The sequence below is a fragment of the Oncorhynchus gorbuscha genome, linkage group LG12 (assembly GCF_021184085.1).
Source record: "Oncorhynchus gorbuscha isolate QuinsamMale2020 ecotype Even-year linkage group LG12, OgorEven_v1.0, whole genome shotgun sequence".
NCBI classification, from domain to species: Eukaryota; Metazoa; Chordata; class Actinopteri; order Salmoniformes; family Salmonidae; genus Oncorhynchus; species Oncorhynchus gorbuscha.
This window is the reverse complement of record NC_060184.1, coordinates 16,694,100-16,719,702: the sequence shown is the minus strand read 5'-3', so window position 1 is coordinate 16,719,702 and position 25,603 is coordinate 16,694,100. Positions and strand designations below refer to the sequence as shown.

General features: G+C 42.5%; 2 protein-coding genes across 8 annotated transcripts in view; both read left to right on the top strand.

Moving 5' to 3' along the window:
• LOC123990606 (lysophospholipid acyltransferase 2-like) overlaps positions 1–6,129 on the top strand; it is a 92,596-nt gene extending 86,467 nt beyond the window's left edge. For both annotated transcript variants that reach the window (XM_046291243.1, XM_046291244.1), the window contains 5 exons: positions 2,477–2,580; positions 2,702–2,766; positions 3,521–3,653; positions 4,567–4,718; positions 5,148–6,129. In XM_046291243.1, coding sequence (XP_046147199.1) covers positions 2,477–2,580; positions 2,702–2,766; positions 3,521–3,653; positions 4,567–4,718; positions 5,148–5,304 — 611 coding nt within the window. In that variant the 3' untranslated portion in view covers positions 5,305–6,129. The remainder of the gene's footprint in view (positions 1–2,476; positions 2,581–2,701; positions 2,767–3,520; positions 3,654–4,566; positions 4,719–5,147) is intronic.
• Positions 6,130–9,335: 3,206 nt separating this feature from the next.
• The window catches only part of LOC123990605 (kinase D-interacting substrate of 220 kDa B-like), a 54,714-nt gene continuing 38,446 nt past the window's right edge, over positions 9,336–25,603 (top strand). For 4 of the 6 annotated variants that reach the window (XM_046291239.1, XM_046291241.1, XM_046291240.1 and 1 more), the window contains exons 1-11: positions 9,336–9,505; positions 15,711–15,875; positions 16,207–16,305; positions 16,508–16,606; positions 18,569–18,667; positions 18,832–18,933; positions 19,076–19,174; positions 19,723–19,920; positions 20,025–20,123; positions 20,462–20,560; positions 20,681–20,779. In XM_046291239.1, the coding sequence (XP_046147195.1) occupies positions 15,744–15,875; positions 16,207–16,305; positions 16,508–16,606; positions 18,569–18,667; positions 18,832–18,933; positions 19,076–19,174; positions 19,723–19,920; positions 20,025–20,123; positions 20,462–20,560; positions 20,681–20,779 (1,125 nt within the window). In that variant the 5' untranslated portion in view covers positions 9,336–9,505; positions 15,711–15,743. Of the gene's footprint in view, positions 9,506–13,734; positions 13,857–15,710; positions 15,876–16,206; positions 16,306–16,507; positions 16,607–18,568; positions 18,668–18,831; positions 18,934–19,075; positions 19,175–19,722; positions 19,921–20,024; positions 20,124–20,461; positions 20,561–20,680; positions 20,780–25,603 lie in introns of those variants that run through there. The other 2 variants (XM_046291242.1, XM_046291238.1) reach the window with 2 other exon arrangements.

The following is a 25,603-nucleotide window of genomic DNA, read 5'->3' as shown; positions in this document are numbered from 1 at the left end:
TGTGTGTGTGTGATTGTTTGCAGCAAAGTGTGTGTGTGTGTGTGATTGTTTGCAGCAAAGTGTGTGTGTGATTGTTTGTGTGTGTGATTGTTTGCAGCAAATTGTGTGTGTGTGATTGTTTGCAGCAAAGTGTGTGTGATTGTTTGCAGCAAAGTGTGTTGTGATTGTTTGCAGCAAAGTGTGTGTGTGATTGTTTGCAGCAAAGTGTGTGTGTGATTGTTTGCAGCAAAGTGTGTGTGTGATTGTTTGCAGCAAAGTGTGTGTGTGATTGTTTGCATTGTTTGCAGCAAAGTGTGTGTGTGATTGTTTGCAGCAAAGTGTGTGTGTGATTGTTTGCAGCAAAGTGTGTGTGTGATTGTTTGCAGCAAAGTGTGTGTGTGATTGTTTGCAGCAAAGTGTGTGTGTGATTGTTTGCAGCAAAGTGTGTGTGTGATTGTTTGCAGCAAAGTGTGTGTGTGATTGTTTGCAGCAAAGTGTGTGTGTGATTGTTTGCAGCAAAGTGTGTGTGATTGTTTGCAGCAAAGTGTGTGTGTGATTGTTTGCAGCAAAGTGTGTGTGTGATTGATTGTTTGCAGCAAAGTGTGTGTGTGATTGTTTGCAGCAAAGTGTGTGTGTGATTGTGTGTGTGTGATTGTTTGCAGCAAAGTGTGTGTGTGATTGTTTGCAGCAAAGTGTGTGTGTGTGATTGTTTGCAGCAAAGTGTGTGTGTGATTGTTTGCAGCAAAGTGTGTGTGTGTGATTGTTTGCAGCAAAGTGTGTGTGTGATTGTTTGCAGCAAAGTGTGTGTGTGATTGTTTGCAGCAAAGTGTGTGTGTGATTGTTTGCAGCAAAGTGTGTGTGTGATTGTTTGCAGCAAAGTGTGTGTGTGATTGTTTGCAGCAAAGTGTGTGTGTGATTGTTTGCAGCAAAGTGTGTGTGTGTGATTGTTTGCAGCAAAGTGTGTGTGTGATTGTTTGCAGCAAAGTGTGTGTGTGATTGTTTGCAGCAAAGTGTGTGTGTGATTGTTTGCAGCAAAGTGTGTGTGTGTGATTGTTTGCAGCAAAGTGTGTGTGTGTGATTGTTTGTGTGTGTGATTGTTTGCAGCAAAGTGTGTGTGTGATTGTTTGCAGCAAAGTGTGTGTGTGATTGTTTGCAGCAAAGTGTGTGTGTGATTGTTTGCAGCAAAGTGTGTGTGTGATTGTTTGCAGCAAAGTGTGTGTGTGTGATTGTTTGCAGCAAAGTGTGTGTGTGTGATTGTTTGCAGCAAAGTGTGTGTGTGTGATTGTTTGCAGCAAAGTGTGTGTGTGTGATTGTTTGCAGCAAAGTGTGTGTGTGTGATTGTTTGCAGCAAAGTGTGTGTGTGTGATTGTTTGCAGCAAAGTGTGTGTGTGATTGTTTGCAGCAAAGTGTGTGTGTGATTGTTTGCAGCAAAGTGTGTGTGTGATTGTTGTTTGCAGCATTGTTTGCAAAGTGTGTGTGTGATTGTTTGCAGCAAAGTGTGTGTGTGATTGTTTGCAGCAAAGTGTGTGTGTGTGATTGTTTGCAGCAAAGTGTGTGTGTGATTGTTTGCAGCAAAGTGTGTGTGTGATTGTTTGCAGCAAAGTGTGTGTGTGATTGTTTGCAGCAAAGTGTGTGTGTGATTGTTTGCAGCAAATTGTTTGTGTGTGTGTGATTGTTTGCAGCAAGTGTGTGTGTGATTGTTTGTGTGTGTGTGATTGTTTGCAGCAAATTGTTTGCAGCAAAGTGTGTGTGTGTGTGTGATTGTTTGCAGCAAAGTGTGTGTGTGATTGTTTGCAGCAAAGTGTGTGTGTGATTGTTTGCAGCAAAGTGTGTGTGTGATTGTTTGCAGCAAAGTGTGTGTGTGTGATTGTTTAGCAAAGTGTGTGTGTGAGTATGGTTTGATAACAAGCAGGTAGAGGTGGGACTCAATTAAACCAAAGTGTGTGTGTGATTGTTTCAAAGTGTGTGTGTGATTGTTTGCAGCTACACACAGCACAGCAAACACACACACACACACACACACACACACACACACACACACACACACACACACACACACACACACACACACACACACACACACACACACACACACACACACACACACACACAGAGAGAGCACGGCTGCACGGCCTGTATAGCTCATGCATTGTCCTTCACTGTGATAATATGCTGTTATTAGAATGATAATGTAATTAATGATATTATCATCACTAAGGAATGGTGGACCTTGTGGATGTACAGTGTTGGGACATGAAAAAGACCGGGACTCAGTCAAAGGGGCGTCAGAACTCACAATAATACTGAGAATACGCCATATAAAGGCAATTTCCCTGACGTTTGCGGAGAGCACGTTCATGATAAACCGTGCAGATGTCCGCTCAAATGTAAATTAGCTGTAAAAGTCACGTGCGATGCGCTTGTTGACAATTCGCCTTTGACTGAATGCCTGCCTGGAGATGGTGTTTCTGAAAGCATGTGTTTGAATTCTGAACAGCTGATGCCATCAACAACGCAGCAGGATTTGGATTCAATGGATACAACAGTGACGGCTCACCACGTTGGGATCTCATCTCCAATCTGAGGATAATGGATATTGAGGTGAAATGTTGAAACATTAGTAGTCTTCACTCATGTCTCAGTATGTTTTCCACAACTCTTTCTATAACAATCTACAGTTAATGTATGTATACTGATGTTGTCCTCCTCTCCTTGGTTCCAGTTTGCCACCAGCTTCAAGATGTTCCTTGACAATTGGAATATACAGACGGCACATTGGCTCAAAAGGTACAGAAACCAGGCTTAGTCTGTAATTGGTAAAGACAGAGACTTGGTCATAATTTCTTTCTGTAATTATTAACATTAGCTTTCTGACACATTGTACATACTATTTAAATGCATTGTAATTACAGTATAGGTTTCAGGCTCTAAATCATTTGTGGATACGCCTATAACCAGTGCTCTTATCTGTCTGTAAAAGTCTGCCACCTAGTGGAGTCAGTTAGCACTAACAGTCTGCTTTATCTTTATACTGAGTATACCAAACATTAGGAACACCTTCCTAATATTAAGCTGCACCCCCTATTGCCTTCAGAACAGCCTCAATTCATCAGGCCAAGGACTCTACAAAGTGTTGACAGCATTCCAAGGGATGGTGGTCCATGTTGACAAGCTGGCTGGATGTCCTTTGAGTGGTGGACCATTTTGATACAGACGGGAAACTGTACCCCATTGACCCTCAATGACACACATACACAATCCATGTCTCAATTGTCTGAAGGCTTAAAAATCCTTCTCTAACCTGTCTCCTCCCCTTCATCTACACTGATTGAAGTGGATTTAACAAGAGACATCAATAAGGGATTGTAGCTTCCACCTGGATTCACCTGATCAGTCTGTCATGGAATGAGCAGGTGTTCTTAATGTTTTGTGCTCTCTGTAGTCTGCACACAAGGAAATTGGAGTGGATTTATCAGTGAGAGGTTATTATGAGGTCTTGCTGTGTTGTTGTGTTTGACTGGCTGGTTGTGTGTGTGCGCAGGGTGTGTTACGAGCGCTGTCCCTACAACCCCACAGCGGCTACCTTCATTCTGTCAGCCATGTGGCACGGAGCCTACCCTGGATACTACCTCACCTTCCTCACTGGCATCGTGGTCACACTGGCTGCACGTGCCGTGAGTACTGTATCTCTCTGAGAGAGAGTGAGATATCCTAAAACACACTGACACAGACCTCTCCCCACAATTTTCCATCTCTGTCTAGATGCACTAAGCCCTAAACTTTTCATAGGCATAGATAAAATGTCATGCACCGTACCCACTAAAAATCAATAACATATTTTCTGAATATCAACGATTTCTGCTATTGCCATAGCAACAGATATCCTGATGTTCCCATCACAGATGAAACAAAGTGTTCGGGTCATGTTCATCCTGATGTACTTTATTTCTGCATCATTAGTGTTAAGAGAATCAGTCATAGTTAGGCTGCCATAGAGACTCACTGTCCTCTGAAGGTCTGGCCTGAATAAAGCATATTTATTAGACGCTGAGTCCCAAATGGCACCCTATTCCCTATATAGTGCACAACTTTTGACTAGAGCCCTATGGGTACCCTATGGGTTCTGGTCAACAGTAGTGCACTATATAGGGAATAGGGTTCAATTTGGGATGCAACCTGAGTCCAGCTGGACTGCACAGATAACAGGCCAGCCAGACAGACGGTTGGAGAGGAGACCGGGCAGGACTCCGGCTAATGGAGCTTCACCTGAGACACTTTGAGACTCACTGAGGCAGACGACTGCTGGTGGATGAGCTGCTGGGAGAGAAAGTTCCATTGGAAATGCATTACTTGACTCTTAATATGCGTCTCAAATGGCACACTATTCCCTAGTGCATTACTTTTGACCAGGGCCCATGCACCATATAGGGAATAGGGTACCATTTGGGACACCATTTGGGAGAGAGTTAAGGGCAGTGCAACATATTTTCGATTTACAAGGGCCGTTTGTTGTAAACTTAGATGTTCATTTTTTCACTTCTTCTTTTACTCTGAATTCATTTGCTTTGGTTCTTTTTTTTTCTCCAGATGAGACACAACGTGAGGCCCTACTTCCTGGGCTCACCTTCACACAAGCTACTGTATGATGGGATCACGTGGGCTGGCACCCAGATTGCCATTTGTTACACTGTGGTGCCTTTTGTGCTGCTGTCTGTCGGACCCTCTATGAAGTTCTACAGGTGAGTGGCCAGAAACTATGGATGCATCCCAAATGGCATCCCATTTCCTTTATGGTGCAATACTTTTGACCATGGCCCATATGTCTCTGGTCAAAAGTAATGCACTATATAGGGAATAGCATGCCATTTGGGACATATACAGAGAACAATACTTTACCTCACTCAAGTAAAAAAAAAAAAAGTATTCATAGTTTGTTACCTTGGATGGAAGTGCAAGAAGAATTGTGTTTTTGTCTGAACCTATGATTCTACTTATACAGTGGCTTTTTGTTCTTTTTCTGAGAAGTTGAATGAACTTGTGTGCCTGGTTGTTGCTGAAAAATGTGTACAACACCAAGAGAAATTCCTAGCAACACTTGTTGCTTGGCAATAAGGTTTTCTGATTCTGATATCGATCCCTAAATCATCCTCTCTCACCTCTGTCCCCAGGTCCTGGTACTTCAGTGTCCACATCGGCTGTGTTCTCCTGGCCGTAGCACTGCCAGTCAAGCCCCGACACCTGCGCCTGAAGGAGGCTCCCGTCCTCTCCCACCAGGACTCCACCTCCACAGATGGCCACTGCAACCAGAAGACCAAAGCCACATGAAGCAGATTCAGTGACCAGCAAAGGTGCACACACACAGAGACTAGCACCAAGGACTGCAGGGACTGTCCAACACATTATTAGAGAGAGAGACTGTCCAACACATTATTAGAGAGAGAGACTGTCCAACACATTATTAGAGAGAGAGACTGTCCAACACATTATTAGAGAGAGAGACTGTCCAGGCTGTGTTTTGGAGTCGGACGACGATTCTCATTTGTTCACGTGAGAAGGGATGGATGGACTGAAAGCTTTGGGATTTACCTATTTAGTGCACTACTTTTGACCAGAGCCCTATGGGTCCTGGTCAAAAGTAGTGCACTAGAAAGTGAATAGGGTGCCAATAAAATTTGATTTGGAATGCAGCCCCTACTTTATTATGAGGACTATTGGCTGTGGCTCAGTGGGATGGAAGGGTCCCGAATCGATGATGAAATGCCAGTATTGTACTGTTACTGTATTATGGGAGTATGCAAACTTGCCTTATAACCCTTGTCTCTTTCTCCACCCAGTTTTTTTTTTAGCTTTTGTGTATCCCCCTCAAATTGGATATTATTGTGTGTGCGGTGTTTCTTACTCAAGGTGAACAGGTTTTAGGATCAGAGAGTGGAGTGGTTTAAGTTAATGGTGTTATTGTCCAGGTAAAAAGCAAAGATACAGGAAATTAGGACACAAGAACTAAAAGAGAAGGAAAACAAGATAGTGTCCTTGGTCTTTTTACAAAATATGTAGGGTGTCCAACCACTCTGCCCAGACGTGGGTGAAAAAAAAACACTCTTTGGTGATGAAATTTCACTTCCTTATGTTATTAAATACATTTTACCAATACAAATATGATTATTCATGTTCTGAATCGTGGGGACTTTTGCTTTCATATCATTAACATTATAGCCAAAAAGTCCGATTTTGTTACCTAATACGATAATAAGCACCTAACTATGTTGACATAGCGGTGCAGATTTCTCATCGCTTTTGAGGATTTTACTTTTTGTGGTCCTCGTCTTCAAAGTTGTTTCCGCGGGTCACAAAAAGCAAAATTAGCATGACACAAGCTGAATTAAATGTAAAATGCATTGAAAAGAAAAAGCTTAGTATACGCTCAGTGCTCCGTTGACATTTCAGAGATATGCTTGCTTTTGTAAGAAATCTTCGATAAAGGACAGGAGTTTTGCATTAATATGAAAAGCGTATACTAAAATAAGAAAAAAATACTACATGTCATGTCTCAACATCTATATCTATCTTACCTCTATATTGTTTCATGTCCTCCGGATTCAAGAAGAAAGCCTGTCAGTTTGCCTTAATTCTCGCACAACATCCAGCCTAGCTGACGGAATGCATTTTTTCTGATTTTTGACTACACCCCCCCCTCTGGCCTCCATTGACTTAGTCACCCTAATTTTGGCCATCCTACAATAACTTTTGAAGGGATTATGATCGAGGCATGAGGTTTGGACCATTGGTTTTCTTAGAGGAGTATTTACACAATTAATATAATACTGAAGAAAAAATATGGGGAGACAAATCCAGCCAATCAGAATGAGTTTTTCCCCACATAAGCGCTTTATTACAGACAAAAATACTCCTGACCCGTGGTTACACATGGTCTGCGGTGGTAAGGCCGGTTGGACATACTGCCAAATTCTTTGAAACAGTTTTGGAGGCGGCTTACGGGAGACAAATGAACATTTAATGTAATTCTCCGGGAACAGCTCTGGTGGACATTCATGCAGTCAGCATGCCAATTGCACACTCCCTCAACTTGAGACGTCTGTAGCATTGTGTTGTGTGACAAAACTGCACATTTTAGAGTGGCCTTTTATTGTCCCCAGCACAAGGTGCTCTTGTGTAAAGATCATGCTTTTTAATGAGCTTCTGATATGACACACCTGTCAGGAAAATGGATTATCTTGGCAAAGGAGAAATGCTGACTAACAGGGATGCAAAGAAATGTGTGCCCAAAATTTTAGAGAAATAAGCTTTTTGTGTGTATGGAACTTTTATTTCAGCTCATGAAACATGGGACCAACACTTTACATGACACATTTATACTTTTGTTCAGTGTATTTTACCCATTGGTCAAAATATGCATTTTTGATTGGACACCCTACAGTATGATGATTCATGGTCTCAACAGGGAAGATTTCCCGAATTATACCCCTTTCCCTACATACAGTAAGTAGTACACTTCTTTTGACCAAAGCCCTATGGTCCTTGGTCAAAGTAGTGCACTATACAGGGAATAGGGTGCCATTTGGGCAACACCCAAGGACTTACTCCAGACTGTTTGCTTTCACTGGGTGATGTTATTGGCTCACTTCAATGTCACTTCTGTTTTCTTCTGTTGAATGTCATTGTGTGTTGTTATTATATAACGGTTTGACACAATCCAAATCTGAAATGAATGGTTGGATAGAGAAAGTAACCACTGAGGGATTATTAGGGAACGTATAAATGATGATTTAAATCATTTAACAGGTCATTCCATGCTGTGAGAGTAGCTACTAACCCCTTATTCATGAATTGTGTATGAGCAGTGTGAGAGGGGAGATGGTCTAGTATTTCCATGTGTAGAGGTACATTTGGTCATTTCATGTACTTGTTATTTATGTGATTCTAATGGACTTGTGGTATGTTCGACAAAGGTGGAAAGGTGGTGGAAAGGTAGGACAATTAACATAGGGTCATGTTGAGCTGGAGGCGAAAGGAACAAAATTCCAGTATTTGTAGACACTGCTTCTTCGGACAGTTCTGATTCTATTTTCATTACGAGGGGAAGTGAAAACTAAACCTACTTTCTTGAGTCGATTGTAAGTTTAGGTAAATATGGTCATTGTAAGAAACCTTTGCTTGAGGCTCTGGAGCAAAGAGAATGGAATGCTTATCATAGTCCCGAGCAAGCCAAGCCTGCTAATTGTTAATGTGGATGATGTGGATGGTTTGTTTTTGTATATTATGTGATTAAAAGATGGATCTTTTTGGAACTTGACATGGTAAGTGTGATATGTAAAAGCTGAACAACTGTGGTTTAATTGTTCCTATTACATTGTTTGTCCCCAGGCTCAATTGCTACCCTATGCTGTCGGTTTGACAGTGAGGGAGAGAGACGGCCAGTGGACTAGATTACACAGGAGAAACCAGCATGCTGAGAAGCACATGACAAACATAACTGACTCATACAACCTACATGGTTTAATTTACAAGTCAATGTCATTGTTTGTTCGGAAACCCTATTTGTTTAAGCCCCGACGGCACTGTTTGAATGGCATGGAGTCGGCTTGTCCTTCCTCACATAGGCCACTGTAGAATACTCATATAAACTGTGAGTCAGAGCTTGGGAATGTGTTACCTTGGCTTCATACCCCAAGGTAGTAGGCCTATAGCTTTGCACAGGCACCTGTGTCATAAGCAGTGCATATTATTAGATGACATTGAATATTTCTGCTGGTGGAATGGGCCTATACACTACCCAGGCTATAACAGCTCAGCACCTGCCCTTTACTCTCCTCATAAAATGTGTTGGACTTTGACCTACCATACAATAATTATTAGTCAGCCTCGCAAAAGGGTTTTGAAACATTATTTTCCTCAACACAACAGCAGCTCCTGCAAATTAAAATATTGAGAATGAATGTGAAACAAACAAGGGAATGTATAAATAAGAGCAATAGGCTCTATAGAGCAATAACCTGAAATGTGGTAGGCTCTATAGAGCAATAACCTGAAATGTGGTAGGCTCTATAGAGCAATAACCTGAAATGTGGTAGGCTCTATAGAGCAATAACCTGAAATGTGGTAGGCTCTATAGAGCAATAACCTGAAATGTGGTAGGCTATATAGAGCAATAAATCCACAACACACTAAGAAGGCTTTGACATAACATTCACAATATTTTCTAGTCCGTTAATAAAATAGAATTACTAACGTTGCAGTTTTCGGCAATGGTAAATTCAACTTGTACAGTAATTTAGTAGCCTAGTAAACCCAGCATCTCAAAGCGCCACACGTCAGTTTGTAGGCGGGGAGAAGATGATTTGACGGACAGCGGGGAGGAAGTCACCCTAGTGAGTGCTGTGTTTTTCTGGTCCACTAAAATGGCTGTTGTCGAGGATGGGGACAAGCCTGTGAGCACTACACGCATATAAGGCGAGGATTGAGAAGACAACACCGAAGTGTGGAACATTTATATTCGTTTTATTAAAAGGTATGTCACTGGGAATTGCCGTTTCTCACGTATAAGCATCGAAATGTGCCCTCCTTTGATAGATGGCGTTTGATTGACAGCTCGAGCACATCTGAATGTTATTGTCTGACTGCTTGCTAACGTTAGCAACTGCAGTCCTTTAGCAAATGTCATATTCGCTTTTAAACAGATGTTATCAACTAATTCTGATCATTGCCATTTTATTCAAAATACTGCAATCAATAATGGTCGCAGTCAGGCACGGAAATATAATTATTTGTTTAATTTCAGAAGATGTGATATGTCGTGCGATCTAACGTTAAGCTAGCTTGACAGTCGATGGTTAAGTTAACATTCGATATGGAAAACCAAATAAATAGCTGCTAGCTAGATCTAAATGTTGTTGATAATTGAAATGACCTAGCTACCTTCTTATTCACTTGCTAGCTACTGTAACGGTACCAAGGTTGTCCGCTTGTTACGTTGTCGTTCGATAGTGTGCAAGTGCAGCCCACAATTCTGGGCGTTCCTGTATGTGGGCGTTCCTTCAAATGCAGGAACGCCTACCCTCGAGCATCCCATTGGTTCCTGCATGAACTCCATCGTTAACAGACCTGCAGGAAAACCGTGCCTGACAGGCGGAGGGCGAAGGACACAGTCTACATCAAGCTACCGTTGTCACCCCTGCCCTTTCTTCTGTGTGGTTTATTGGCGGCTGGCATCCAACGATATTAGGCATGAATGCCAAATCAAATCAAATCAAATTTTATTTGTCACATACACATGGTTAGCAGATGTTAATGCGAGTGTAGCGAAATGCTTGTGCTTCTAGTTCCGACAATGCAGTGATAACCAACAAGTACCTAGGATAGGATAAGTAATCCTTCTCACCCCCCTTTAAGATTTAGATGCACTATTGTAAAGTGACTGTTCTACTGGATGTCATAAGGTGAATGCACCAATTTGTAAGTCGCTCTGGATAAGAGCGTCTGCTAAATGACTTAAATGTAATGTAAAATGTAAGTAATCTAACTAACAATTCCAAAACTACTGTCTTATACACAGTGTAAGGGGATAAAGAATATGTACATAAGGATATATGAATGAGTGATGGTACAGAGCAGCATACAGTAGATGGTATCGAGTACAGTATATACATATGAGATGAGTATGTAGACAAAGTAAACAAAGTGGCATAGTTAAAGTGGCTAGTGATACATGTATTACATAAGGATGCAGTCGATGATATAGAGTACAGTATATATGTATGCATATGAGATGAATAATGTAGGGTAAGTAACATTATAATAATAATAATAATATATGCCATTTAGCAGACGCTTTTATCCAAAGCGACTTACAGTCATGTGTGCATACATTCTACGTATATAAGGTAGCATTGTTTAAAGTGGCTAGTGATATATTTACATCATTTCCCATCAAATCCCATTATTAAAGTGGCTGGAGTTGAGTCAGTGTCAGTGTCAGTGTGTTGGCAGCAGCCACTCAATGTTAGTGGTGGCTGTTTAACAGTCTGATGGCCTTGAGATAGAAGCTGTTTTTCAGTCTCTCGGTCCCAGCTTTGATGCACCTGTACTGACCTCGCCTTCTGGATGATAGCGGGGTGAACAGGCAGTGGTTCGGGTGGTTGATGTCCTTACTGTACTGGAGTGCCCATGCCTCCCTCCAGTCCGAGCTTAAAAATTGACCGACACATTTTAACCTATAGAAGTACACTGTATATACAAAGTAAATATTTGGCTATTTCAGCCACACACATTGCTGACAGGTGTATAAAATCGAGCACACAGCCATGCAATCTCCATAGACAAACATTGGCAGTAGAATGGCCTTACTGAAGAGCTCAGTGACTTCCAACATGACACCGTCGTAGGATACCAACTTTCCAAAAGTCAGTTTGTCAAATTTCTGCCCAGCTAGAGCTGACCCGGTCAACTGTAAGTGCTGTTATTGTGAAGTGGAAAGGTCTAGGAACAACAACGGCTCAGCCTCGAAGTGGTAGGCTACCTAAGCTCACAGATCGGGACCGTCTAGTGCTGCCCTCGGTTGCAAAACTTACTACCGAATTCCAAACTGCCTCTGGAAGCAACGTCACCACAATAACCTTTTGTCTGGAGCTTCATGAAATGGGTTTCCATGGCCGTGCAGCCGTACACCTGCACAAGCATTGGCTGGAGTGGTGTGAAGCTCCCCGCCATTGGACTCTGGAGCAGTGGAAACTTGATGAATCACGCTTCACCATCTCGCAGTCCAACGGACAAATCTGGGTTTTTGGTGGATCCAGGAGAACGCTACCTTCCCCAATGCATAGTGTCAACTGTGAAGTTTTGTGGAGGAGAAATAATGGTCTGGGGCTGTTTTTCACTGTTCGGGCTAGACCCCTTAGTTCCAGTGAAGGGAAATCTTAACTTAGCATACAATGACATTCTAGACAATTCTGTGCTTCCAACTTTGTGGCAACCGCTTGGGGAAGGCCCTTTCCTGTTTCAGCATGACAATGCATCCGTGCACAAAGCAAGGTCCATACAGAAATGGTTTGTCGAGATCAGTGTGGAAGAACTTGACTGGCCTACTCCCGAGTGGCACAGCGGTCTAAGGAACTGCATCTCAATCCTAGAGGCGTCACTAGATACCCTGGTTCGATCCCGGGCTGTATCACAACCGGCCGTAATCAGGAGTCCCATTGAGCAGTACACAAATGGCCCAGTGCTGTCTGGGTTAGAGGAGGGTTTGGCCGGGATAGACCATCATTGTAAAATAAGAATTTGTTCTTAACTGAATTGCCTAGTTAAATAAATAAAATAATTGAGCCCTGACCTCAACCCTATTAAACACCTTTGGGATGAATAGGAGCGCCAACTGCAAGCCAGGGCTAATCGCCCAACATCAGTGCCCAATCTCACTAATGCTCTTTTGGCTGAATGGAAGCAAGTCCCCGCAGCACTGTTCCAACATCTAGTGAGAAGCCTTCCCAGGCGAGTGGATGCTGTTATAGCAGCAAAGGAGGGACCAACTCCATATTAATGTCCGTGATTTTGGGATGAGATGTTCGACGAGCAGTTGTCCTCATACTTTTGACCATGTAGTATATAATGAGGGGTTCCGGCAGATTCAGGAATGCCCACATACAGGAACGCCCTGAATTGCGTACCGCAATTACAACCTTCTCTTGTAGGTAGCTAGTAGCAGGCAATGATTGGTAGCAGCCTCTATTTGTTGAACAAGTAATTTATTTCTACATTCTAATGGTGATGACTGATGATGATGATGGTGTAGCCTAATCTAATGCATCGTATCAAAGCAACAAGCGGTGTCACTGCACACACCAAGTATGCATAAACTATGCATAATTTTGATGTAAATCCCACATTTTTAAAAACCTCCCATTTATTATTTGAGCTAGCCGATTAAACTCAACTCCACGATTTACGATGGGGTTGAAGGCTGACCAGTGTGTGCGGACTGGAGTTCTGACATCACATACAATGAAGTTAATTTAAAAAAAATTTAAACTGAAATAAAAACTTTACTGGACGGTGGCTTTCCAGTCTGCCCACTCTAGTTGCCGCTCAACAACATGAGTTTAGTCAGCAACAACCAAGCTTGCACAGATGTCATTTCTGTATGTTTATTTTTCAGTACTTTTGCTTTGGTACAGAGAAGCACAACACATAAATAGACAGCCCTGTCTGAACAGACAGCAGAGACACTGCAGTAGTTCCAGATTTTGACCTATAGCCTAGTCTACTTATCCATTTTATATTCACTGCATACCACAGATACTGTACTATAGCTGTTCCATCTAGGCCTATATTTGTTGCATACCACAGATACTGTACTATAGCTGTTCCATCTAGACCTATATTTGTTGCATACCACAGATACTGTACTATAGCTGTTCCATCTAGGCCTATATTTGTTGCATACCACAGATACTGTACTATAGCTGTTCCATCTAGACCTATATTTGTTGCATACCACAGATAGAAGGGAAGGTCAGGTTCCAACCCTCATCATACTAGGCCTACATCATATTAATGAAGTTACCAATACTAGCTGCTGATGTAATAAGGGCTTTATAAAATACTTTTGATATTAGTCTCTAGGTCAGTGGTGCTGCTGGCCTATATTGAGCCTGTTTTTCTCCACTGTTCCCTGTCCTCTGAGCATGTGCCAGAGAGGCTGGGTGGTACCTCATCCTCATGCATAATTCAATATCAGCAGCCACAGCCAGGGGGAATAGCCTAGTCAATAAGGCTGGCCAGGACCAGTGTATGTGGAGGCATAAATTGCAGAGCGAAGAGACAGCAGGCAAAAACAACCCACAGAGAGAACACTATTATTCCCATAGGTAAGATTGCTCGGTTGTGTCAATGTAATTATTGCGCCATGTCCTGTCTGTATGCGACAGCCGACAGGTTAACAGCATTGGCAGCAGTGCAGCACACGGCGATGTGTTTTGATGTTTAGCTGCCTTGCCTCCACTTTCTTTTCTTTGTGGCTGCTTTCAGCTGTTGTGTTGCTGCAATAGGTAGTGACGTGAGGTGGAATGCTGGAGGGCTTGTGCTGCACTCTGCTCTGTGGGGATGGAAGGAATGCTTTTAACTGGCTGTCAGCCTGCCGACAGGACCAGGCTACTTAATCTAGTCATTCTTTTCATGTCACACAGAAGGGGTTTGTTTTTGTGGCTTGACTGACCGACGCCCACACCCATGTTAAGGTCATAAGCTTGGCTGGCTGACTGAATTGTAAGCTTATATTGTCTGTGCTTGTATTGTGTTGGATAGGAATGTAGTTACTGTACTAAAACTGGCCAGTTTTCTGGAGCAACACATTATGATGATTAATAAACTTGAGTTAATGGTTACAGGTAGACATCACTTAGCCAGTTAGTCTATAAATCTGTCTCAAAGAGCCTGTGTGAATAGTTGTAAATATGTGATTATAAACTGGGTGGTTAGAGCCCTGAATGCTGAATGGCTGACAGCCATGGTATATCAGACCATATACAACGGGTATGACAAAGCATCTATTTTTACTGCTCTAATTACGTTGGTAACCAGTTTATAATAGCAATAAGGCACCTTGGGGGTTTGTGGTATATGGCCAATATACCATGGCTACTGGCTGTATCCAGGCACTCCGTGTTGCGTCGTATTGGCCATATACCACACCCCCTCGTGCCTTATTGCTTCATTCTTTGCAATACATTTTTGGTTATATTTTTATGCCATTGGTGTTTACGTATAGTGTGACCTAGGCTAGTATGACCTAGGCTAGTATGACCTAGGCTAGGCTAAAATATATATTTTAACTATGCCATAAACAATGGGTAATTACAATGCAATAGCACTTTATATACCCTAGCACCAATAACCGCAAAGCACATGCTTTGAGAAGACTTTAAAAAATAAATAAAAATAGACTAGCTGCCATTTTGTGTGCCTGTAAAATAGGAAGAAGACTGTGTGTACACAAAGCATTGCCAAGAAGAGGCTATTCTCTGAGTGAGAAGATAAATACTGTATATGTCAGACGATGATAGCAGCCAGGAGGCCACTAATAAACCAAATATCTCTTTCAACTCGCTGCTGTGGCTGCCTGCCTGGTTGACAATCCTGTCACCAAAGCAGTGAGTGAGTGGCACGTTGAAATCTGGCGCTGGCTTAATTCTCTGTCTGATGCTCTTTAAATGTCAGGAGATAGCTAGGCCCACACCCCTGTGCTGCAGGAGCCAGATAGCACTGGAGTGAGTCGACCGACACCCACACAGTAGTCGACCCACTTGCTGGTTGCCAGGGTCAGATAACTAGGCTATGTCCTCTGTTCTAGCTCTTTCTCACACATTCACTGTTTCACACTGCTTTTTAATCAAACTCCAAATATAGCATAACCTATCCTTTTATAAATGAAAGTTAGCCTATAACTAGTGAGGGAAAAGCATGTTTTTTGCTGTTATTGGTGCAAAGCTATATAAAGTGTTTATTACACTGTTGTTAGCATCCCATGCCTTCCCACCAATGTTATCCCACCCTAACATCCCTTCTGTCCTGTGTCTTTCCCACAGAACTAGGGTGAGTAGAACGGAATCCCCAATCAAGTCAGTGATGCCATAATGTGTGGTTTGGCAGCCATTTTGTGTGTGCCCATGCCATAGGTAAAGTGTTAGTAAAGCGTTCTATTTCCATGATCTCTCCCCATGCAGGTGCTGTGGTGTTGAGGGGAAGTAGCTGCAGCCATGGACACCACCACCTCCATTAAGATGACCACTCTGGCCATCCAGAACCTCTTCAGCTACGTGGAGGAGGAGAACCTGGCAGCGCTCAAGGCCCACCTGGACAAGTTCAAGGAGGTGGACGGCAGGAGTGACGTGAGTATCCTCATACTATCTAATAGGCCTACAGGTATACTAATCTATCTATAGTTATTATATATAGGTTGCGCCCCAAATGGCACCCTATCCCCTATATAGTGTCATACTATCGATCAGAGCCCAATGGGCCCTGTTCAAAAGTAGTGCCCTATATACGGAATAGGGTGCCATTTGGAGGACACAGTCTAATAAAGGTGAAATATAGCTTAGAGAAGCGTCTGTTGAAGATAAATGGGAAGATTGGGTCTATTATTGTACGAAGAAATATTGTTCATTGTGTTTCTAGTATGTCTTTCAAAATGCATGCCCTTTTCTCCCTCCCTAACAGAATGGTCAGACACCCCTGATGCTGGCTTCGGAGCAGGGCAGTATTGAGATTGTACAGGAGCTCATCAGGAGAGGAGCCAATGTTAACCTGGATGATGTGGTATGATAGATGGATCATAAACCCTCTCCGTCTTTGTTCCCGTTAATTTCAAGGCCTAGCCTATTATGAAGACGTTGACTTCATTATAACAATCATCATGAACGTGCCAATCATTGTGAACTCTGCCTGATGTCTCCATGGTAACGGTAGTCACCGTTGTCTCCATGGTGACCGGTGTGATGTGCTATTCTCTCTCCCTCAGGACTGCTGGTCTGCTCTGATCTGTGCTGCTAAGGAAGGCCATGTAGAGGTGGTGAAGGAGCTGTTAGAAAGCAGTGCTTACATAGAGCACCGAGACATGGTGAGATACCTGTTTGATTGGCCACAACCCCTAAGTAATAGCAGTGTTTTGGTTGTTTACTTAGCTACGGTACCAGTCATTCCAGGGCTTATCTTCATTTTTACTATTTTCTACATTTAGAATAATAGTGAAGATGTCTAAACTTTGAAATAACACATGGAATCATGTAGTAAACAAAAGTGTTAAACATATCAAAATATATTTTATATTTGAGATTCTTCAAAGGTAGTCACCTGGAATGCATATAAATGAACAGGTATGCCTTGTTAATTTGTGGAATTTCTTTCCTTAGTGCGTTTGAGCCAATCGGTTGTGTTGTGACAAGGTAGGGTATACAGAAGATAGCCCTATTTGGTAAAATACCATGTCCATATTATGGCAAGAACAGCTCAAATAACAAAGAGAAACGACAGTCCTTCATTACTTTAACATGAAGGTCAGTCAATCCGGAAGATTTCAAGAACTTTGGAAGTTTCTTCAAGTGCAGTCGCAAAAACCATCACGCGCTATGTTGAAACTGGCTCTCACGAGGACCGCCGCACGAAAGGATGTCCCAGAGTTACCTCTGCTGCAGAGGATAAGTTCATTAGGTTTAACTGCACCTCAGATTGCAGCCCAAATAAATGCTTCATAGAGTTCAAGTAACAGACACATCTCAACATCAATCAGGCCTTCATGGTCGAATTGCTGCAAAGAAACCACTACTTTGGGGCGGCAGGGTAGCCTAGTGGTTAGAGCGTTGGACTAGTAACCGAAAGGTTGCAAGTTCGAATCCCCGAGCTGACAATCTGTCGTTCTGCCCCTGAACAGGCAGTTAACCCACTGTTCCTAGGCCATCATTGAAAATAAGAATTCGTTCTTAACTGACTTGCCTAGTAAAATAAAGGTAAAATTAAAAATTAAAGGACACCAACAAGAAGAAGAAGAAGAGCATTTTTTGGGCCAAGAAATATGTCCTTTGGTCTGATGAGTCTGATGAGATTTTTGAGACTCAGAGTAGGTGAACGGATGATCTCTGCATGTGTGGTTCCCACCGTGAAGCATGGAGGAAGAGGTGTGGGGGTACTTTCCTGGTGACACTGTCTGTGATTTATTTAGAATTCCAGCATGGCTACCACAGCATTCCGCAGCGATAAGCCATCCCATCTGGTTTGCGCTTAGTGGGACTATCATTTGTTTGTAAGTCGCTCTGGATAAGAGCGTCTGCTAAATGACTTAAATGTAAATGTAAAAGGACAATGATCCAACACACCTCCAGGCTCTGTAAGGGCTATTTGACCAAGAAGGAGAGTGATGGAGAGCTGCATCAGATGACCTGGCCTCTACAATCACCCGATCTCAACCCAATTGAGATGGTTTGGGACGAGTTGGACTGCAGAGTGAAGGAAAAGCAGCCAACAAGTGCTCAGCATATGTGGGAACTCCTTCAAGACTGTTGGAAAAGCATTCCAGGTGATTACCTCATGAAGCTGAGATAATTCCAAGAGTGCAAGCTGTCATCAATGCAAAGGGTGGCTACTTTGAAGAATCTCAAGTATAAAATATATTTGGATTTGTTTAACACTTTTTTGGTTACTACATGATTCCATATGTGTTATTTCATAGTTTTGATGTATTCACTATTTTACTACAATGTAGAAAATAGTAAAAATCAAGAAAAACCCTCTTGAATGAGTAGGTGTTCCAACTTTTGACTGGTACTGTATATTATACTGTACAGTCCTATCTCAGCAGCGCTTACATAGGGCACAGGGACATGCTGAGACACTCAATAAGTTAAACTGGCCACAATCAGTAATAAGCTATAATGTTTTGGTGATTGTATCAACTTGATTTCTATGCTTGTTCCAGTCCACTTCAGTTAGTGTTTTCAATAAAAACACAGAGCTATTCAATGTACTTGAAGGTAGTGTAATGTGTGCAGGAATGTGTTTGTGTACAGTAATTGATGTTGTTCTGTAGGGAGGCTGGACGGCCCTCATGTGGGCTGCCTATAAAGGCCGCGTGGAGGTAACCGAGGTTCTCCTTGAGAACGGAGCCAACCCCAACACTACTGGGCAGGTAATGGCAGTCAATCAAATACCTATTCATGACGTATTCCTCACACGGTTAATGGCGTTCCTATACCTGTCATTCATAAACCCTCATGGCTAAGGAGATGCAGTACGTCACATCCCCATCTATCCAGCCATTGACTAAGTGCCTCTCTCTGTCTTCCTCATCAGCAATACAGTGTGTACCCCATCATCTGGGCAGCAGGCCGAGGTCATGCTGAGATCGTCCAGGTCTTGCTGGAGAACGGAGCCAAGGTCAACTGCTCTGACAAGGTGAGACAACTGATTGGGACGCATGGCTGGGCAATGCCAACCTTTGGGTTTATGGTGGCCCACTGGGTTAGTGGTGCCCCAGTTTGGCCAGAAATAGGGACCTGTGCCAGTATGGATAACCCTGTGTGTCTTTCTCTCTCAGTATGGTACCACCCCTCTGATCTGGGCAGCCAGGAAGGGCAATTTTGACTGTGTGATGCACCTGCTGGAGAATGGAGCTGATGTCGACCAGGAAGGGGCGGTATGTCTCTATACCACAGAAATACATTATCATGTTAATGAACAGACATTCTAATGAACAGATATTCTAATGAACAAACATTCTAATGAACAGATATTCTAATGAACAGATATTCTAATGAACAGACATTCTAATGAACAGACATTCTAATGAACAGACATTCTAATGAACAGACATTCTAATGAACAAACATTCTAATGAACAGATATTCTAATGAACAGACATTCTAATGAACAGACATTCTAATGAACAGACATTCTAATGAACAGACATTCTAATGAACAGACATTCTAATGAACAGACATTCTAATGAACAGACATTCTAATGAACAGACATTCTAATGAACAGACATTCTAATGAACAGATATTCTAATGAACAGACATTCTAATGAACAGACATTCTAATGAACAGATATTCTAATAAACAGAAACATTGTTGTTCTGCAGTCTACACCTCTCACTCTATCACCTGTCTAAAGTCGTAGAGAAAGGCTCTGTACTTCTGTTTCTCTACATCTTCCTCCAATCTTCTCCCTCCCCCTTGTAGAACTCGATGACAGCTCTGATCGTGGCAGTGAAGGGAGGTTTCCCTGAGGTGGTGAAGGAGCTTCTGAAGAGGAACCCTAATGTCAACATGACAGACAAGGACGGCAACACAGCCCTGATGATCGCTGCCAAGGAGGGCTATACTGAGATAGTACAGGACCTGCTGGATGCTGGCACCTACGTCAACATACCAGACAGGGTGGGCAAGGGAGTGCACACACAGATTGTGGATTATAAGTGCTGTATTGAGATGTGGATGTTGTGTAAGCTGTGTACTGACCTGTGTATGTGTGTGTTGTACAGAGTGGAGACACGGTGCTTATCGGAGCAGTGAGAGGAGGACATGTGGAGATAGTGAAGGCTCTGCTGCACAAATATGCTGACATAGACATCAGAGGACAGGTAGGGAGTCTGACGCCTGACTACTCATATAATATATGTGTGTATGTATGCCATTTAGCAGATGCTTTTATTCAAAGTGATTTACAGTCATGCGTGCAGACATTTAATTGGACCCACTATCCTGGCATTGCAAGCATCATGCTCTACCAACTGAGCTACAGAGACCCATAACTTGTGTCCCAAATGTCACTCTACTGCGTGTATGTATAGTGCACTACTTTTGACCAGGGCCCATAGAGCTCTGATGAAAATGAGTGCACTATATAGGGGATGGGGACACAGACATTCAATACTACATTATTGATGACAGTAAATGCAATCCACCTCACCTTCTGCAGGACAACAAGACAGCCCTGTACTGGGCTGTGGAGAAAGGCAACGCCACCATGGTGAGAGATATCCTCCAGTGCAACCCCGACACAGAGACCTGCACCAAGGTGAGAGAAAACACTGTACAGTAAATCTAACCATATCTCAACTATCACCAGACGCACACATATAGTCACCTATTCTATTTAAACGGCTTTCTCACCTGTTTTTATGTGGTCTGATGTCAGGATTTAGAGAGCCCTCTGATCAAAGCTACTAAGATGAGGAACATTGACATAGTGGAGCTTCTGCTGGACAAAGGAGCCAAGGTGTCTGCTGTGGACAAGGTACACCTCTTTTACGTCTATACCCATATAAAGCATTTTATAAACTGGGTGGTTAGAGCCCTGAATGCTGATTGGCTGACATACTGTGCTGGCGTGGGTATTTTCTATCCACATGGTCGTTTCTAGCACAGTTTCAGAAACTATGTTGGAAGCGTAACCAGGCCAGTCTAGTACAGTTCGGCTTGGTTACTTAACATTATGAACTGGGTGGTTTGAGTCCTGAATGCTGATTGGCTGACAGCTGTGGTATATCATGGGTATGACAAAAGTTTGGGCTTTACTTGGCTTATCGCACTCTAGTGATTCCTTGTGGCGGGCCGGTTGCCTGCGGGCTGACCCCCGGATGCCAGTTGAACTGTGTTTCCTCCGACACATTGGTGCAGCTGGCTTCCGGGTTAAGCTGGCGGGTGGTAAGGAGCACGGGTAGGCGGACCATGTTTCAGAGGACGCATGACTCCACCTTCGCCTCTCTCTGGGGAGTTGCAGCGATGAGCCAAGATTGAAAAAAGGGGTAAAATACATTGTTTCACCACTAGTGATGAAAATGTTTGTCAATTTTGTTGCCGACTAACCAACGCCCATTAACTGGTGAACAAATGGTTAAATTAATTCCAAACAGTAAAATTAAGTGACCAACAGAAAATACTATGCATGGAAGGAACTGACATTTTAAGAGCTTAAAAAACATGTGACAATCGCAAGCCTGTCCTCTCAAATTATTGAACATGCAACTACTGTAATGAAGCCGAGAATGCAGGACACCACTACTCTAAAAGACACACCTGATGCCCTCACCTGACAGAGATGAGAGAAACATGAGAGAAAGGCCCTACACCTCGGCCAGAGTGTCAGTGGCACACTACATTTACGAACGGACAATCTGACAATGCTATGAATTTACAAACTCTCAGAGCACACTCTGAGCGCTCTCTGGCACTTCAGATCAAATTTACAAACACTCAGAGCACACTCTGAGCGCTCTCTGGCAATCCAGATCAAATTTACAAACACTCAGAGCACACTCTGAGCGCTCTCTGGCACTCCAGATCAAATTTACAAACACACTCAAAGTCGTAAAATGTCTAGCTCGTAATTTGTTTTGCTGACAAGCTAGCGAGAGGTTGCATAGCAACATTATCAACTTCCGGTCGACATGTGAAGCGCTAGTACGCTCAACTGGAAGCATAATGTTTGTTTACAGTATACTTAAATGAACTAATAGTATGTAAATACCAATTAAGTATGTATTATATGTTTGTTAGTGAGTGTATTCCAACACAGCTTTTAGAAATTTTACATCTACATAAATATTCAGACCCTTTACTCAGTACTTTGTTGAAGCACCTTTGGCAGCCTCAAGAGTTCTTGGGTATGACGCTACAAACTTGGTACACCTGTATTTGGGGAGTTTCTCCCAATTTTCTATGCAGATCCTCTCAAGCTCTGTCAGGTTGGATTGGGACCGTCGATGCACAGCTATTTTCAGGTCTTTCCAGAGATGTTCGATATTTTTCAAGTCCGGGCTCAGCCGTTCCTGCGCTGTCTTGGCTGTGTGCTTAGGGTCGTTGTCCTGTTGGAAGGTGAACCTTCGTCTGAAGTCCTGAGCGCTCTGGAGCAGGTTTTCATCAAGGATCGCTCTGTACTTTGCTCCGTTCATCTTTCCCTCGATCATGACTCCCAGTCCCTGCCGCTGAAAAACACCCCCACAGCATGATGCTGCCACCACCACCAAGCTTCAACATAGGAATGGTGCCAGGTTTCCTCAAGATGTGACGCTTGGCATTCAGGCCAAGGTGTTCAATCTTAGTTTCATCAGACCAGAGAATCTTGTTTCTCATGTTCGGAGAATCCTTTAGGTGCCTTTTGGCATACTCCAAGCGAGCTATCATGTGCCTTTTACTCAGGAGTGGCTTCTGTCTGACCACTCTACCACAAAGGCCTAATTGGTGGAGTGCTGCAGAGATGGTTGTCCTTCTGGAAGGTTCTCCCATCTCCACAGAGGAACTCTGGAGCTTTGTCAGAGTGACCATCAGGTTCTTGGTCACCTCCCTGACCAAGGCCCTTTCCCCCCGATTGCTCAGTTTGGCCAGGTGGCCAGCTCTAGGAAGAGTCTTGGTAGTTCCAAATTTCTTCCATTTAATAATGATGGAGGCCACTGTGTTCTTGAGGACCTTTAATGCTGCAGACATTTTTTGGCACCTTCCCTAGATCTGTGCTTCGACACAATCCTGTCTCAGAACGCTACGGACAATTCCTTCGGTCTCATGGCTTGGTTTTTGCTCTGACATGCACTGTGAACTGTGGGACCTTGTATAGACAGGTGTGTGCCTTTCCAAATGATGTCCTATCAATTTAATATACCACAGGTGGAATCCAATCAAGTTGTAGAAACATCTCAAGAATGATCAATGGAAACCGAATGTACCTGGGCTCAATTTCAAGTCTCATAGCAAAGGGTCTAAATACTTATGTAATTAAGGTATTTCTAAAAAAACTGTTTTTGCTTTGTCATTGTGGGGTATTGTGTGTAGTGATTAATGAGGACACATTTTGTATTTAATCCATTTTAGAATAACGCCGTAACGTAACAAAATGTGGAAAAGGGGAAGGGGTCTGAGTGCTTTCCAAATGCACTGTACATACAAGGGTGAAAGTGGATTTCATTTCTTACTGGTACGGGACACTCAAGTGCGCGCACGCATTTTTTTAAATAGGCCAACTATAAAAATTACAGGGTGGCCATCTCTGCTGACGCTGACAAACAGATCAATAAAAACAATGTTGTCTGATCCATATAATCGGCCTATGAAAAGGGGAGACGCAAATACAATATGACGTCCATCTAACTCGGAGGAGGAAATTATTGTCCAAAAACAAACAAAGTAGCATTGACCCAATGATAAAGACAGTGAATATGCACACTCACCAGGGATATGGCCGATGTTCTCCGCTAGTGCCAATTAAGTTAAGAATATTGTTCACTAAAAGACAGATTGGATTGTTTTCATTGTTATCAATAGCAATTTTGCTTTCCAAAACGTTTTTCCGCAATTTATATTTTTAAATATTGAGATATGCCTGGCTGGTTCTCTCTGCTTTTGACAGTCGCAACTCAACAAACATCTATTTGCAAATTGCGGGCTATGCTGTTTAAATCAATCCACGTGTCTTTTTTTCTTATTTTTTTAGCTAATGAACCTCTGTGGCCAAATCATGCTTTCTCATGTAGTAGCCTATTTTAAATGATTGTATTTATTTCTGTATATAGACAGGATTAGGCTAATTAGGCTGTATAATTTTGCCAATTTACTTCAATTTACTTTAGGGAAAGCTTCGCTTCCTCTAGCTGCACGGCACCTGTGCCTTTTAATGTGGTATAAACACAACTAGTCATGATGTATTTATCTGATTTGTCAAACAATCACTTAAAACCTCTACGGGATTGGTGTCCCCCCTGCAGGATGGTTGAGTTAACGTAGGCTAATGTGATTAGCATGAGGTTGTAAGTAACAAACGTTTTTTCCCAGGACGTAGACATATCTGATATGGGCAGAAACCTTCAATACTTGTTAATCTAATTGCACTGTCCAATTTACAGTAGCTATTAAAGTGAAAGAATACCATGCTATTGTTTGAGGAGAGTGCACAGTTATGAACTTGAAAATATATTAATAAATCAATTAGGCACATTTGGGCAGTCTTGATACAACATTTTGAACAGTTATGCAATGGTTTATTGGATCAGTCTAAAACTTTGCACATACACTGCTTCCATCTAGTGGCCAAAATCTAAATGGCCCCTGTTTCTTTTTTTCCTTTGTATTATCTTTTACCAGATCTACCAGATGTTTTATATTCACCTACATTAATTTCACATTTCCACAAGCTTTGTGAAATTGTTACATTTCAATTGGTATCAAGAATATGCACATCCTTGCTTCAGGTCCTGAGCTGCAGGCAGTTAGATTTGGGTATGTCATTTTAGGTGATTTTTTTTTAAAGGGTCCGATCCTTAAGAGATTCAAAGGTGCTCCTGTTGGCTTCCTGCGCACATTCTTTCACTTACAAAATAATTTAAGCATCCAAACCCCAACAGTGCGCTGTGCATCTGCAATTTGTTGAATGGAAAGAGACATCAGTTACAAAACACCTGCAGGTATTGTAATAACATTCTGTGATTGTCATTAGGCCTACACTTGTAGCCTGAATTGATGCATCCACGGTTGTCCACGCGCGCCTCTGTCTCAGCCACTCATGTCCACGCGAGCCTCGGTCTCAGCCACTCATGTCCACGTGCGTCTCGCCTCTCATCTCCACTTTAACTCAAACCACAGTGGAACGTATACCACCTGGTTTCCAGTCCATTTGCAAATGTTTCATGTGGCTCACATGCAGTAATGTTAAATTATGGTGTTATAGCCTGATGGTGTTATAGCCTAATGGTGTTATAGCCTAATGGTGTTATAGCCTAATGGTGTTATAGCCTAATGGTGTTATAGCCTAATGGTGTTATAGCCTGATGGTGTTATAGCCTGATGGTGTTATAGCCTAATGGTGTTATAGCCTAATGGTGTTATAGCCTAATGGTGTTATAGCCTAATGGTGTTATAGCCTAATGGTGTTATAGCCTAATGGTGTTATAGCCTAATGGTGTTATAGCCTAATGGTGTTATAGCCTAATGGTGTTATAGCCTAATGGTGTTATAGCCTAATGGTGTTATAGCCTAATGGTGTTATAGCCTAATGGTGTTATAGCCTAATAGTTTTTGGGCATGTTGTATTAATTGTGATATGTTTTACCGGCACGGCATACCCCCACTATTT